General features: G+C 43.2%; 1 protein-coding gene across 1 annotated transcript in view; it reads left to right on the top strand.

Moving 5' to 3' along the window:
* Nucleotides 1-420: 420 nt before the first annotated feature.
* Nucleotides 421-17,086, top strand: part of LOC126273248 (protein Wnt-1-like) — an 873,380-nt gene continuing 856,714 nt past the window's right edge. Inside the window, exons 1-2 of the mRNA XM_049976793.1 lie at nt 421-436; nt 588-849. Coding sequence (XP_049832750.1) covers nt 421-436; nt 588-849 — 278 coding nt within the window. The remainder of the gene's footprint in view (nt 437-587; nt 850-17,086) is intronic.

The following is a 17,086-nucleotide window of genomic DNA, read 5'->3' as shown; positions in this document are numbered from 1 at the left end:
AGAAGAAGGGATCGGTTGGTAGGACATGTTCTGCGACATCGAGGGATCACCAATTTAGTATTGGAGGGCAGCGTGGAGGGTAAAAATCGAAGAGGGAGACCAAGAGATGAATACAAAAAGCAGATTCAGAAGGATGTAGACTGCAGTGGATACTGGGAGATGAAAAAGCTTGCACAGGATAGAGTAGCATGGAGAGCTGCATCAAACCAGTCTCAGGACTAAAGACCACAACAACAACAGATGTGCTACGTGCTAGCAAGGGTGCTCATGTGGAAGTTTACTGATGTGTGAAAAAAATTTAGGTAGTTTATGAATAATTAGACGCCAGTTTCATATTGGTATCTTACTTCTAGCCTGAGTTTTCAATTTGTGTAATCAGGGAAAGACTTTTCGGACACCCTGTAGATGTAGCTCGCGTAAATGGGTGTTACAAGTGGTATACTGCAAAGTGCCGCCGGCCTCGCAGATTGGTGGCAGCAAAGCGGCTGGCCGGCACGCGGCCCTCCGCCCTCCGCCTCCAGCCTCCAGCGGCGCGGCCCTCCGCTTTCCGCCTTCCGCCTCCGCCGCCCCTCACCTCGCGCCACCAGTGCCGCGTGGCGCGCGCGCCGCCGCCGCCGCCGCCGCCGCCTCGCGTCTGCAGCCACCGGTGGCGCGCAGCGGCCAGTCTGCCGCCAGACAGCGTCATGAGCTGGCGGTGGTGAGCCGTGAGCCGCTCCGGACCGCGACGCGAGCCAAGGGCAAGGGCGCTGCCGGCATGTCGCGCGTCTCCCGCCCGCTGCCGCATCCTCCGCTGCTGCTGCTGCTGCTCTCGCTCCTGCTCGCCGCCGCTCCGGCCCGCGCGCACTGGTGGTGAGTACCGACCGACCGCCACGCCTCCCCGCCGTCCAGACTCTGCACACCGACAATGTCTCCGGTCTCCAAACGCTGTGCGAGCTGCAGCCATACACCAGTTGCGATTCCTCAAAATTTCCCAAAGAACACCTACTAAACCTCGTTATTCTGCATCATAACATTTGATGCGGGTACTATGTACGGAATGCAAGTGTTTCCGAGCTAGAATGTTATTCTGTCCCGCACCAAACCCCTCCGCTCACCCCAAGCTCCCCTGAAATTATGGTTGTGGAGACAGATTCACGTACAACGTAGCCCGAGATCTAGGTTACTGTGGGATATGATAGATAATTCACGAAGCCAGCGAATCTGAGAGTGAAACAAAAGTTCTCTTAGCGGAGAATCGCATCATATTTAACGCATCTCACCATATTTAACGCGTTATATGTTGTAGAAAGCGAAACTGCGACAACATTCGTTATCTAACAGACAAGTTTCCCGAGAATATTTTAGTGCATACACTACGGAAAATGCAAGGTACCGGTGGCAACCGCATAACTTCTACCCTATTTTATTTTTAACGTCCTGCTACCCAGACATGTTTCAGCAGTCTGGCCTAATTTAGTGCCTTTATTTAATTATTTTAAATGCTGTCGCAGTTTGATTAAATGGCAACTGCAGCGTGTGAGACATTTAAGTTTCACTTGCAAATAGTTTGTCACGATATTTTGCGCTTTCTTTTACATTCTGCGATAGCCGGAGTGTGTAGAATGTTGCGACACACATTTTTCGTGCCAGGTTGGTGTTCTTTACTGTCTAAAAAAATACTCTTTATTTGTGGTTGTAGAAGCCAAAAGGAGGTTGAGTGTTGCTACAAGAGGTGTGATATTCGTAAGTGTAGCTCGCCCGACACTACAAGCGTGAATATGTAACCAAACGCCACTAATATTTCCCAGTATTAGAAAAAATTACATGTTCAGAATTTAACGAAACAGGTGTCGCAGTGGAAAACGCGAATAATATAAAACGAAGAGTTCTTTCCGAAATACATTGTGAACGTGTAAAATTCTACAACGGTTGGTTACGGTGCTCCGTTTGTGTTTACAATGTAATGTTTGAATGTTCTCTGCATTACAACCATGAATGGCGAAGATAATTAGATATCACGCATCCTAGGCGCCACAACATTTTAATTGTAATTTACCAGTACTTCTGTAACCAAAACAATAACTGATTAGTTAACTAACGCTCAATAAAGATTACAGTCAGTTCGCCATTCGTTTAGCGAGAAAGCTATTAGTAGTTTCTTAGCCGTCAACAATAAGTGTCGTGTGTTTGTGGTCTGAAAAGCTTGATATCATTGCTTTTCAGGATGAATAATGAATTGAAAGAAAACGTAAGCAATATGAAGTTGACAGGAAAAAGACTAAAACCTTCCCACTAATAAACAAATTAGCCCTTTAGTGCGTCGTTTACACCGTCCCCGTTGACAGGAGATCCACAACGTACTTATTTTTGATCAGCACATTTACTGATTTACGCATGGATCCAGCTCCCTGAGGGTCTAAAGTTGTGTCTTACAATAATCCTGGATACAAACAACAAAGACATTTTCTCCCTTTATCGACTGCATTAATTTGCCCAATCGGCTACGTGAAATTGTAAACACGCTCTGGAAATCTGTTGATCACTTACCGTATCGTAACGTAAAGCAAAAAATGTTTAATAACTCCACAGACGCACACGCATGACTTAGGTGACGTACATTCGATCAGTGACAACCTGTGGTAGTTTCCACTTTTCTTCGACTTCAAATCTCGTGCTTTTACGGTCAAAGTAATATTACGCACATAACTACAGCGAAACATTTTTAACTTTCTTGCGCAAACGACAAAAACGCTATTTAAGCGTCATAAAACAAAATTGTATTGAACAAATGGAACATCTGTGTGTATAACCTATTGAGTGATAAACCACTGACAGATTCTTTTTTATTCTGCCACGTCACCGAAGTACATGATTCAGTGCCTCTATACTATCTATTATTCCTTCACATCTGCTTCTGGCTCTCACAACGGCCGTTTCAATTCAAATAATCTGATAAGTGCTTGCAATAATCAAGGAAACTAATTGAGATCGACGTTTTTCTTTATACTCATTGCATTAAAATTCTGTTCTGTTTCACGATCTTGCGCCCTCTGGACTTTAACGGTAGAGAAAGCTCGACTAAAAAGATTGTGGTGCTAGGAAGCAAACTACATTAAAATTTTATCAAATTATCGGAATTCCATTGGTTCAATCATTTAGGAAGACGACGGCAGTCTTTGTTGCATATGTAGAAGCAGATAACAATGGACAGCGATGACTATTGTCTCAAAATACAACAATTCAATTATTCTAGGACCACAGTTTAAATTAAAATATTTGTACCTCTTCCATCTTCTTGCGACCATGCTTGTAAGACGTTAATTTTCTACATATTTATTGTGGCAGCAATTAGATTCAGCTGTACTAGCATACGGCTGTCAGTCTTAATGCTTTACGCAAGTGAATATAGTAAAAAAGATTTGCGATTCCTTACCAATTCGCACTGAGATTTTAGATCTTTAGTATCATTTTCGTTCAGGGGTCCTGTTGTCTGTTACCGGAAAATGTCAGTAGTGCTACGAATGAAACTCATGGTGTATACCATTCCTTTTCTCTAGGACTACATGCATTTCAAAGGAATGCAGTTGTAATTCCAAAGCACAGGAAAAAAAATACAGCAGAAGAAAATTTCGCTTAATACTCCTCACGCATTTTTTGAAACATCCGAACTATGTCCTTCACAAGCTAGTCTGCACAGTTTACAAGAAAAGCATCAGGTGTACCACAGACACGCATTTACAATGTGCCCGGTTACTACCAGATCTGAGGTCAGGAAAAAAGAGAGTTTTTCTGAGAGCCCAATGTTTGCTGATTACGGTGTCGTTGTGGGTGAGTCCGGAGAATTTCGAGTTGTGGCTGGGGGCCTGAAGGGAGGGAGGCGGGAAGGACGAGTTGCTAGCTTCTCTAACCGTAACAGGTTTTCCAGGTCAGCGCTGGGCATCATTATGGTAATGACTTCTAAGTAGCTACAAATGAAGATGCGGATCGGGCAAACAGGAATAAAAGGGTATAAGTAACATTCCCTTTCCGTTTTATCGCCCTGTAGAAATCCTAGGATGCGTTTACGCGCATTAAGAGTGAACGTATACAATACGAAAGATTAGCCGCGGCAACGAACTGTGAAGCCTGCACTTTTTCATATGCTGAAACCACTGTTAAGAAAAATGTTATTTGCCATTTCTCTCTTAGGGTCTGACGGGTGGACAACTATAAAGCAGTAAGTTTCCTTTAATTTACGTCTGTGGTCACAAAAACTTTTTTGTTAACAAATTACTGGTTTCGGTCTATAATGACCATCATCAGATCTGTCTTATAAAAGCCACTATGGCAGCAGTTCAGTAGGACTTTGTTTTTATAAAACAGATCTGGTGATGGTCATTATAGACCGAAACCGGTAATCTGTTAACAAAAAGTTTGTGACCATAGACGTAAATTAAAGGAAGCTTATTGAATATAGGGGTCACGGTCTTATTCGCGACACTGTCGCAGGTTGTGAAACTTTAAAGCGGTACATCAAACCAGAGACGGAAGTTTTTCCTATTAGCTGTTAGCCAGAAACAACGATTCAACATCCTCAATTGAGTAGCGAATAATAGCTGTACGATAGTATTGCTGAAATGAAAGAGTTCTATCTTTTCTGTTTTCAGACTACAATATCGAAGGATTTCAAGCATTCGTTGAAGTGAACAATGGTCGTTTCGAAAAGGTATTGTTTGTCACGAACCAAGGGAAGGTATTCCGTTGTCAAAAATCAGTATTAGGCTTAACCATGAAGCAAAACGAAACTATTACTTGGAGTAAAAATTAAAAGTTTTTGAGAAATCTTGAAAATAACCTATTGTTTGCTTCATTTGAAAAATATTCAAAATTTACGATGTGTGAACGAAAATCGTAAGTGATTAGATACACTTGTACTCGCCATGTGAGCCTGTTTTAGAGTTCATACGACATCTGCAGCAAAGTAATGATGATATTAGGACACAAAGATTTCCATGTGATGCACGGCAATCTCCGTTTAGGTTCTTGACAATGCTAGTAACTCATTTTTAATTGTTCGAGAGACCTGAATTCCACGACACTGCATAAGAAGTGAAGAGAATAAAAAAAGTACATAAAAGTGTTACTAGTATGTACTGATTAATTTACCATACAGTTCTTGCCTCGAAGAAACTTTAGTGCCGAAATAAATGTCATGGGAGATGATTATTGTAAAAGGCAAACGTTAATACTGACAAATCACAAGAAAAATACAAATTTATTATTCAACTTTTGTACTGATAGATGAAAATCATATAGGCTATCAACTAAGCGAAAAATCATGAGACGGCGGCTAATACAAAATAACACATGAACGCATCAAGTTATTAATATCGTTTGGTTTAAACTTATACCATCAGCCTTGTTTTCAGACTAACTTATGGGAACTGAGTTCCCATACCGGAAGTTAAATTTGTTTATCAGCTAGGACTGAATGATAGTGGAAAACCCCGTGATGCGTGACTAAAGAATCTTTCAGTACTGTCAGATTTAAGAAACAGATTAAGAAAATAGTTACTGCTCACTTTTTCTTCCAGACACACTAGAAACAAGTTTTTTCGACATGACAATATGGTGGGGCGGGTCCACCGACCAACATATGAAATAAAGCGCTATGTTCTAATTCCTCTCTGTACGGAGTTCAAAAACGCAGAAGCAACATCGGCGTTAGTTTCTACAAACTACTCGTTTACCGGTCGTGTTGAAAAACTGTGGAAAAACTGTTCTTGACAGACAGTAGGTGTACGTGGATACAGACTGTTGCTAATATCCTCACCTCCTCCTGCTGACGGTACAGCAGGGTTGTTCGGGTTGGTATGATTTTCGGACGACGTAACGAAGACGAGATTAGCGTGACGTAACGAAGACGAGTTTAGTGTGACGTAACAAAGACGAGAGTAATGTGCGTCGAAGTTCAGATATTCCGGTGAAGGAACCGTAGTTGCGGTGATTGGCAATATATTTCAGTACTTCACAAAATTATTTCGATTCGCCGACCCGGGTGGCCGAGCGGTTCTAGGCGCTACAGTCTGGAACCACGAGACCGCTACGGTCGCAGGTTCGAATCCTGCCTCGGGCATGGATGTGTGTCATGACTTTAGGTTAGTTAGGTTTAAGTAGTTGTAAGTTCTAGGGGACTGACGACCTCAGAAGTTAAGTCACATAGTGCTCAAAGCCATTTGAACCTAATTCTATTTAAATGTTATTGAAACATGTCGGATCTTGTGAACTCCGCGATTCACTGTTCGTGAATAACGCATCTAGCCACAAATGCTTTTAAATTGTTTATTTCACTGTAATTTATGTTGTTATGTCAATGTCATTGCCACATGTTCATATATTTCGCGTAAAAAGGGTACAATACTTACTCAATGATTACTTGTTGAAATGTCTTAAAATTTATCCAACGCAGAGAATTGTGTTACTCCTACTTAGAAAAGTAATAGAGCACTGAAAATTGTTGCTAGGAAACACGCTCTTCCAAGAAAGAAAATGTAGTTTGCTGACTGCAATCCGAATATTCACTTCTCAGTTCAAGTCATTATTGTGGTGATATGAATCATATCTAAGCTAGAAGTCACTCACAAACAAAAAATGTTTCTCGACGTAAGCAATACGTATCAAAAGATTCTCTTGTTCCCTTAAAAAGAGGACTATTGTTTCCAATATTTGTCAAGCGTAGTACAATTTTTTATAATATCTACCCTTTACGTCTACGTTTGTATAATCTATATAGCTTCTTACAGTGTGTGGCGGAGGTTACTTTGTGTACCAGTGCCATTTCCTCCGTTTCCTGTTCGAGTCGCGTATTGTTAGCGGGAAGAACGGCTGTTGGTAAGACTATGTGCGCTAGAATTCCTAGATTTTTTTTTGTCTTTCCGGAAGATTACGTAGGAGGAAGCGATATATTGGTTGACGCTACTAGGAAAGTAAAATCTAGGAACTTCTACAGCAGACCACACACAGCGTGATGCAGAACGCCTCTCTAGCGGCGTGTGACACTGGAATTGGCTGGACATTTGCATGACGTTCCAGCACTTGCTAAATGAATCTGTAACGAAACCTACTACTCTTCCTCTATCAGTCCTATCTGATACGAATCCCACACTGACGAGTAATATATGAAAGAGATCACTGTTCCAGGGCAAACAAGAATTTTGTAAGCTACAAGCCCTTGCTACAAGAAGCGTGGAGCACAGCAGATAGCTGCCGATATTTCATTGTTAACAGACTGAAAAATAAATAAAAATAATTAAATAAATAAATTTGGTATCTGAAGATGAAACTGGAGATTGGAAATCGTTACGGACTATGTGCGAATATCAGGAAGTTGCTGTGACTTATCACTGTTTTTGTTCCAGTGAGAGATTACTCCTATCGTGTTTTTCGAAGGAAATTTTCACCATTTCATCGCAGATTTGAATTTGTGTACATAATTTGAAATCTCAAAAAATCTCCGATCTGCCTGAGTGACATACGCTGCTTTGACGATCTACATCTACAGATATACTCCGCTAGCCACCAAGCGGTGGGTGGCGAAGGGCACAATTCGCGCAAAAGTGATATTCCCCCCCACCCCCCGTCTGTTCCACTCGCGGATCGCGCGAGCGAAAAACGACTGTCTGAACGCCTCAGTACGAGCTCATATTTCCCTTATATTTCAAAGATGATCATTCCGCGATTTGAAAGTTGGTGGTAATAATATATGCTCTACATCCTCGGTGAAGATTGGATTTTGGAATTTAGTGAGCAGCCCCTTCTGTTTAGCGCGCCGTCTATCTGCAAGTGTGTCCCACTTCAAACTTTCTATGAGATTTGTAAAGCTCTCGCGATGGCTAAATGTACCAGCCACGAATCTTGCCGCTCTTCTTTGGACCTTCTCAATCTCTTGAATCAGACCCAACTGGTAAGGGTTCCATACAGACTAACAATACTCTAACACTGTACGAACTAACGTACTGTAAGCTATTTCATTTGTTGAAGCACTGCATCGCTTCAGGATTCTACCAATAAACCGCTATCTCGAGTTCACCTTACCCTTTACTTTTATAATCTGATCATTCCATTTGAGATCATTTCGAATAGTCATACTCAGATACTTGACTGATGTTACCGCTTCCAAAGACTGATCATTTATTTTGTACTCATACATTAATGGGGATTTTCGCCTTGTCATACGCAGTATGTTACACTTACTAATATTGAGAGCTAACTGCCAGTCATTACACCACGCATTTACACATCATTGAGGCTTAATGGCATGAAATAAATAAATACTGTTGTGTTGGCTGAAGAGCCAACACCGTGTTACGAGACGAGGCCGAAATGCACGCGTTTTAGCTGACGCAGGCTGGCGTGAGGAGGGAAGGATTCTAATGACGTGATGTCTAGAACATGACAAGGAATTAGAATTCAGAAAGCGGGCATAATTAGTTTGATACTTAACTTAAATCCATTAATGAGGAACGTCGCTCTTGACGGTACATCATTCACAATATTATCTGTTCAGAAGACATATAGTAACTGATTATGGCGCCTTGCTAGGTCGTAGCAAATGACGTAGCTGAAGGCTATACTAAACTGTCGTCTCTGCAAATGAGAGCATATGTAGTCAGTGAACCATCGCTTAGCAAAGTCGGCTGTACAACTGGGGCGAGTGCTAGGGACATCGCTAGCAAAGTCGGCTGTACAACTGGGCGAGTGCTAGGGAGTCTAGAACAGACCTGCCGTGTGGCGGCGCTCGGTCTGCAATAACTGATAGTGACGACACGCGGGTCCGACGTATACTAACGGACTGCTGCCGATTTAAAGGCTACCACCTAGCAAGTGTGGGGTCTGGCGGTGACACCACAAATACATATCTGCAGTCACATGGCGGACATTTCTTTCAGAAAGTTTTACATGACAGTGGGCGCTCACGAAAAGTCACCAACTGCTATCGTAACCTGTGAACATATGCGATTATTTCAGTGTCCTAAGATCAGCGGAATAGTTCCGTAAGTTGTGGAATATCATTTAAAGCTAGAGATTTTCGTATGAAGATTGCATAGCACGCATACATTGAGCGACAACAGAGGTGAAATTTTATCTCGGTAGTCGTTGGCACGTCGTGTAATTAGTCATGTCAGAAGTCCATATCGCAGAGCTTGTATTTACGAGTCGGGGTTGATAGTAATGTGATGGCTCGGTGGCGACCACAGTGAGAACATGATGGGGAAAGGGGTCAGTAGCGGAGAAGGACGACCTACCCACAATGATGCAGGCGCTTTAACGGCGCTGCGTAGTAACACGTACAAAGCGACCAGGCACCTGCGCCGTGCAGCAGCGTATACAAACTCTTCCGCGAAGTGAAAAATTACCCGTGCTGATTTGTTGCGTAAACCTTCCCCGCGGCGGCGGTGGCTTTGAAGCTCCTTTGACTTGCGGGGGCGCCCTGGCGATCGTCTTAACGCCGCCGACCTGGCCAGGAAGCTCTCTACTATATCGCCTCTGCCGCCGGCCAGAGATAACGGCGCGATAGCAGAAGGCGACGCCAGCGCTCCGCGCGCCCAAAGAACGCCGCCTCCATTCAGCGCCAGAGCCGCGACCAATCTCTCGCGGCGTGGGAGTCCACGCCAAACAGTGAATCAACGTAATTTCGTTCTCCATCGTAATGAAATGAAGCGCCAACAGAAACTCCTTTTTATTAAAGCGATTTCGTTTGTTAACACGTTATTTCGGCAGGCCATGCGACTTTCATTGATTGCTGCTCTACATATCAAAGTGAGGCAAATGTATGACATCCTTTCCAGCACTCTTGCTGAGAATTTGTAAACAACACTCGGAGTGTTCTACCAGTCATCCAGTTCCTCGACGATGGGTATCTGCTTCTTGGTCGCGGAGCCATTCAAGAACTACTGTGATAAGCACAGAGTAAATATCTCTGCAGTGAGCATCCACATGCGCAGAACAGATTTTGTGTTGTCAACATACATTGCCGGCCTGGTCACGTGTTATCGGGACGTCGTGTGTTTGCCCGTATAGCGCCCTGTATATTTAGAATGTCACTACATCCCTAGTACAGACGGATTCTTTTCGTACGTGTCGTGGATTATTTATATATGTTCCGAATACATTTTAACAGTATCCATTTGATACCGGGAAAAAACCAGCTACATAACTTTTAAGGGCAAGTGATATTACATCCTGCTTCTTTGCGATAGGTGTCACAATTCAGATGCACTCGATTTTTGGTCGTTTTCGGTATGATACGCCACTTTATAGTATTACAGAGCCTGACGTACATTTTTGCAGTGATAGTCTTGCAGAACGACTTGACAGTACGCTAGTACTTTTGCAAGTGTCCGAAAAACACCGAATTTGCCACACATTATCGATTATATTCCTGCTAATTCGTCCTCTTTTTCAGCTATTTCGGCGTATTTATTTTCTCGTTTTTGTGACCTAAATCACAATTTTTCTTACTTGTGACACTTTGATGTATTTATTTACCGCATTTTACGTTCGAATGGCTCTGCGCATTATGGGACTTAACGTCTGAGGTCATCAGTCCCCTAGAACTTAGAACTACTTAAACCTAACTAACCTAAGGACATCACACACATCCAGGCTCGAGGCAGGATTCGAACCTGCGACCCTAGCGTTCGCGCGGTTCCAGACTGAAGCGCCTAGAACAACTCAGCCATTCCGGCCGGCGCATTTTACGGACTTGCTCCCAGTTTATTAAATAAATAGTAGACTAAGTAATCTATATATATAATCGACAAGTCACTGATAAATTCATGGAGGATAGTATTTGCTGAAACAACTAGCCATTGCCTTTCCTGTCCCACTAGCATTTTTACGAGAGGAAGCGATTGTTTGTAAGCTTTTGTACGAGCCGTAGTATCTATTATATAGTCATAAAATCGTAGAAAAATAGGTCTATAGAATCAAGCCTTAATTATAATGCGTCTCGAAATTTTTAAACATATGCAGTGTGTCTTACTAATAGGATAACTATAATTTTCATGTATCCATGAAAAGTTACTATCCCTCCTTTCACATATTTTTCTTTGCATCCGTAGCAACAACAGTAATTCACCATCGCTATTACACTATCAACAAACGGTGAAACACAACAAAACTCTTGATGTTATAAACTTCAAACGCTGCAGAAAGCTCACACACGCACAGCGAAGTCCCTAAAAAACGTGACAATCCTGGTTTTATGTTGACAACATCCGCAGAACGCAATGCTCATCTCAGAGATATTTACTCCATGATGATAAGTCATCATCGTTGGAATATCTCTCGCCACAGATGTTCTTCCCCGATCGCCTGCACATTGTTCTCTGTGGTTGATGTTGTGGCGTTCCCTCCCGATCATCATCACGCACGCCTGTTAGGTTCAAATGGTTCAAATGGCTCTGAGCACGATGGGACTTAGAACTACTTAAACCTAACTAACCTAAGGACATCACACACATCCATGTCCGAGGCAGGATTCGAACCTGCGACCGTAGCAGTCGCACGGTTCCGGACTGAGCGCCTAGAACCGCTAGACCACCGCGGCTGGCTGCCTGTTAGGCCTTGGTCAAACTGTTCGCACTAGGATTGCTAATAGTTCTTGAAAAATTATTGGTAATTCGATATTTCGAGATTTAAAAAGATACCATTATCGGCCTTCGACAAATCAAAGAAAGTATCGACGGAAAAAGTGTCGACATGCTGGCCTATAAAAATGTCGGTTGCACATTGTACATTTACTGCCGGTTTTAGAGTTATATATTTGAGTATTGATTTATTATTAAATATTCTTTGCATCAACAAGCTAGCAGCCAAATATTCTTTACATCAACAAGCCGGCAGCCTGCCTATCCCCCTCTGAGTAAGAACTGAAAGGAAAACGGTGCACGTTCACTCTTGGCGATAACCGGTTTGCTAACCATGGTAACTGCATTTAAGTACACAGCAAAAGGTGTCCGATGGGTCCGTCGTTCGGTTTCGTTAGAAATCGGTTTTGCCCGGAACACTTCATGTCGATCTACTTGTTTTTCTCATTTCTGACACCGCACCAGCCAATGAAGTTAAGCGTTGTAGTTTCTTCTAACAATTTTCGGGTATGCATCCGGATCCTGTCGACATTCTTCCACTGAAAAAAGCAGGCGTCTACAAAATTCCCTGTGAATGTGGCTCTGCATATATTGGCCAGACGACAAGAACTATCCATGAACGATGTACAGAATATGAAAGATACACCCGTTTGTGGCAACCGTCAAAATCGGCAGTAGCAGAGCACTATTTCTTTGGGACATTTAATGGAATACAATGGAACAAAAATTTTAGCTCCGGATTCTGGCTTTTGGGATTCTGTAATCAAAGAATCAGTGGAAATACATCTTGGCGATGATCTTATAATCGTGAAAAGACTTTCAGCTGGATAAAAATTGGAACCTGTTATTAAAATTATACAATCACAGCGGAATCGACGGCGTCATTAGATACTCAATGACTAGATGATCTTTTACTTTCACCACCGAGGGCAGCACGTACAACTCGGCTGTGCCGCGCATCTCAACACCTGCCACTTGCACTGTAGGATGCCAGTATATTTCACATGCGTGAGATTCGGCATAAATACCGCGACTGCACTTGTCTCTTCAGTACTTGTGTACTCACCAGATGATGGCCGGACGTCTCTGGGCCGAAATATCGTGGCAGAATGTCGACGCGATCCGGCTACATACCCGGAAATTATTAGAAGAAGAAATGCGCCGGGAAAATTTCAGAAGTCGCGTTGTAGTTTCTGTTGGTAGCGCCAATTACGCCAGCATTTCTTCTCACACGTCTCCGCCCACCCCAGATACAAATCTTGTCATTTACATTTTTGTTCGTCATTTTCAGCAACCGTTTTTGAAGAATGCCATTGTGAAGAAATAGCTCACTAGTCGCGTTAAAAATTGTTTTTCAACTCAACTGGTGTGGTGTTTCCTCCCATCGGTAATTGTCTTATTCGATTCACACCGCCACCCGCAATGCCATGGTACTTCTTCCTTGTGCCACCTATAGTTGCTTCGCACAGACAAAGAGAAAGACTGAACGTGATGAAAGCTCAAAAAGTAGTTCGATTCCTTCACAAAGTGAAAAAAAATGTGTTCTACTAAAATTTCAAAAGAACAGTTTCAAATATTTACTGAAAATTGCGAAAAAATATAATATAAAATAAAAATACCGGCCCTGGATATTTTCGGCCGGCCGGGGTGGCCAAGCGGTTCTAGGCGCTCCAGTCTGGAACCGCGCGACCGCTGCGGTCGCAGGTTCGAATCCTGCCTCGGGCATGAATGTATGTGATGTCCTTAGGTTAGTTAGGTTTAAGTAGTTCTAAGTTCTAGGGGACTGATGACCTCAGAAGTTAAGTCCCATAGTGCTCCCATGCCTTAGAACTTTTTATGTGTAAATTCTTAACCCTTTTTAAATAACATTCTACACCTTTATTCTTCATGTCTACATATTTTCTAAATCGCTTCAGTCAAATGGCGAGATGGTTACTTTGAAAGGGCAGGGCCGATTTCCTTCCCCATTCGTTCCTAATCCAATGGGACCGGTGACTTCGCTGTTTGGTCCCCTCCAGCAAATCAACCAACCAGCCCTCTGCCGCTAGAAGGCTCCGAACTGCACCGTCTAGCGTTGCGATGTGTAACGTAACTACGTCGGTGCGTGAGGAACAGAGTGCTGTAACCGAGTTTCGATAGCACCTTTCCTTTAGCATTGCAGTGCCACACCGCATACGAGCGCTGCGACGTCTGCATCAGTGAGACGCCTAGGGTTCACTGACATCGATCTCCCTCCTTACAGTCCCGACTTGGCCCCATCCTATTTTCATCTGTTTTAAGAACTTTAAGAACACCTTCGAGAGATTCACATTTATACTGGTGTGTCTCCATCAATAAAGTGAAACTTTCTACTATGAGGTACCAACAAACTGGTCTCTCGTTGGGACAAATACGTTCGTGGCCAGAATGACATAAAAAGTAGCTCTGAGCACTATGGGACTTCACATCTAAAGTCATCAGTCCCCTAGACTTAGAACCACTTAAACCTAACTAACCTAAGGACATCACACACATCCATGCCCGAGGCAGGATTCGAACCTGCGACTGTAGCAGCAGCGCTGTTCCGGGCTCAAGCGCCTAGAACCGCTCGGCCACAACGGTCGGCCCAGAATGACTATGATGAGAAAAAAAGTAGACATGGAGAATAAAGGTGTAGAATGTTAACAACGGTTGTTCTCATATAAAAAATCGGAGGCATTACTTTTCGGAACGCCCTCGTAAATGTAAACAGCGTATGGCACTGTTGGCTGGAATATCCCACGGTCTGTGTACAGTTTCTTGTTGGGAACGGTGTTCCTGCTCAGCGGTCATTAGCCTCTCTCCTTGCTGATATGTAACAGTTGTGTCGTAAATGTAATTGCTGAGTGTAACAGATGCCTATGTAGTGTTGCATTACGTTTGAATGATGACGACCATAGATGGGAGAAGGAGAAACACGCTGCCGACACATAGCCTACTCCTGGCGAATAGCACCAAGGACTGCCGAGGTTTACGTCCCCATTCAACGAACGGATCACCGTCAACACTGTCCCGTGCCCTCAGTCCATGCGGCACAGGTTTGGAATATAATCCATGACATTGGATTGGTGATCAGCTACTTCACACCACTACTTTTCCTCCCCTTGCCGACGAAATAGTGGCAGTGAAGATTTCATTTACCAACGCCATTCGAATCGGCTTACCTCTGAGTCGAACGCCACTACAAAGGCGTGCTCTGGCGTCTTCATCTTACGGAGGCGGGTAAGTAAGTGTCGTGTGACTAGGGCCTACCGTCGGGTAGACCGTTTGCCTGGTGGAAGTGTTTCGATTTGACGCTACTTAGGCGACATGCGCGTCGATGGGGATGAAATGCTGATGATTAGGACAACGAAACACCCTTGAGCGGAGAAAATCTCCGACCCAGCCGGGAATCGAACCCGGGTCCTTAGGATTGACATTCTGTCTCGCTGACCACTCAGCTACCGGGGTCGGACGGAGGCGGATGAAGATTAGGTTATAACGCCCAGTCAACGACGAGCTCATTGGAGTCAGAGGATTAGCTGCGACTGAGGAGGAAAACTGGCTGTGCCGTTTCAAAGGAACCTTAAGCTGTTGGAAAATCACGGGAAAGCCAAATCCGGATGGCGGGACGGGACGTTGAACTCCCGTCTTCCCTACTATGCATCCAATGTCGCAACGATGTGTCGCCGGATGACTGACAATGTTTTCGACCTCCCATTAGTATAGTGCCTTTCTCCACAGCGTTGCTTTGGCAGTGGGAACACTGGTAAGAATTGTCGGAACATCCAATCTGTTCGCCAGATTTGGTACTCTTGATCACCACATATCTCCATGCCTAGAGAACTTCGCAGCTGAAAACTGGTGTTGTCCAGTGAAGAGATAGTAGTATTAGCGCATAATTTAGAAATTTTCTGCATTTCACGAAATGAATCTGCTCACTAGAAAAAAAAAGGAAGACATTAGACAACATGCATTAGTGTATAAAGAGAGAAACATCAAATCATATTAAACGTTCTTCGTCAAAAACACAACCTTTCACTGAGAGACCGAAAAACTGTCTCTCTCCGTTTGTGCCCCAACAGTACCGCGTTGTGTGTCCTTTATGGCTGCAGTTTTCGACTCTGCAGTTCCTTTACTATATAAAGTATAGATTTTACAAATAAAAGAAATGGAAGCCTAGTAGGCACAAGTGTCAGACACTGATGCTATCCCTCTAAACCTTGTTCTTTAATATACACATTTGGATGACATTGTAAAGAAATATTCTGAAAAGTACGAGTGTGTGTGTATGTGTGGAATGGATTTTCACTCCGCAGCGGAGTGTGCGCCGATTTGAAACTCGCTAGCACAATAAAGCTGTTTGTCGGACCTATAGGTGAAACTGAGATCTTTTTCATTCGCTAGCAAGTGCTGGACCAATCGTGCTACCCAAGTGCGACTCAGCCCTGCGTCCAGCATTTCCTCGCGACAGGTAAAGGTCGCAGGTCCTAATCCCGGTCTGGCACATAGTTTTAAGCTGCCGGGAAGTTTCAGGAATGTATCTGTTGGTGCGAAAAGGATGTAATGAGTAAAATACGCTAATGATAGGTGCTTTTGGCTGAGTATGAAGTTATTAGCACAGCTACCAGGGGTACAGATGACAATTAATAACGAAGGGTTCGATCACAGGGTAAAAAGAAAAGGAAAACAAACATAAGATTAAGACAAGACGCAACAGGGCAAAAAAAAAAAAATATTTAAGCACTTGAGGATGTGGCATGCGCCTAATAAATAAAAAAAAAAACAAAAGTGTAATGACTACAATAACATTCCACAGGAGGAAAAAGCAACAGTGCTCAAAAACTGAACAAACAGCCTGGAAAAAGACTGGTTAAATGTTTTGTTTGCCGTGTGGTTTATTGCGGCGCAGAAACATAGACGGTACTACAGCAAGATGTACGCAGACTAGAGGTTATTGAGATGTGGATATGGAAGAGAGAAGGTAGACCGGAAGGGTTAAGAATGAAGAAGTATCAAGAAGAGTATTTAAAGAAACTACAGAAGGCAGAAAAAATGTAGAGCCAATATTATGAAAAAAAACTGCCCAACGGGCAGAACACTAACATTTTAAAAAAATTGCCACCAAAACTTGGCTATGCATAAATGTAGCGTACTTGTATTCTTTCTGTGCGCATTGCCTCGGAACAGAAACGTCTATATTATTTATGCTCACTGGTGCAGTGTGACACATTTACTTTGCATTAATGACTAACAGGTAAGGCACAAACTCTTTGGTGGAAGTAAGGAGGGCCAGAATGAGGAGTCGACAATCGGAGTGTATCACAGCAGCAAAATGTGCCATCTGTTGTGTAACAGATGAGTGTACTCATCGAAAACTGAGCACGTTTTCCGGAAACCAGTCATGGCTTCAGTAAAGAAGAAAATTCTATAAATTAATGACTGTTGGAGCTTCATTTCATGTTTTCAGTACATTTTGG

This window comes from Schistocerca gregaria, chromosome 5, assembly GCF_023897955.1.
Source record: "Schistocerca gregaria isolate iqSchGreg1 chromosome 5, iqSchGreg1.2, whole genome shotgun sequence".
Lineage (NCBI taxonomy): Eukaryota > Metazoa > Arthropoda > Insecta > Orthoptera > Acrididae > Schistocerca > Schistocerca gregaria.
This window is presented reverse-complemented; position numbering and strand designations above follow the sequence as displayed.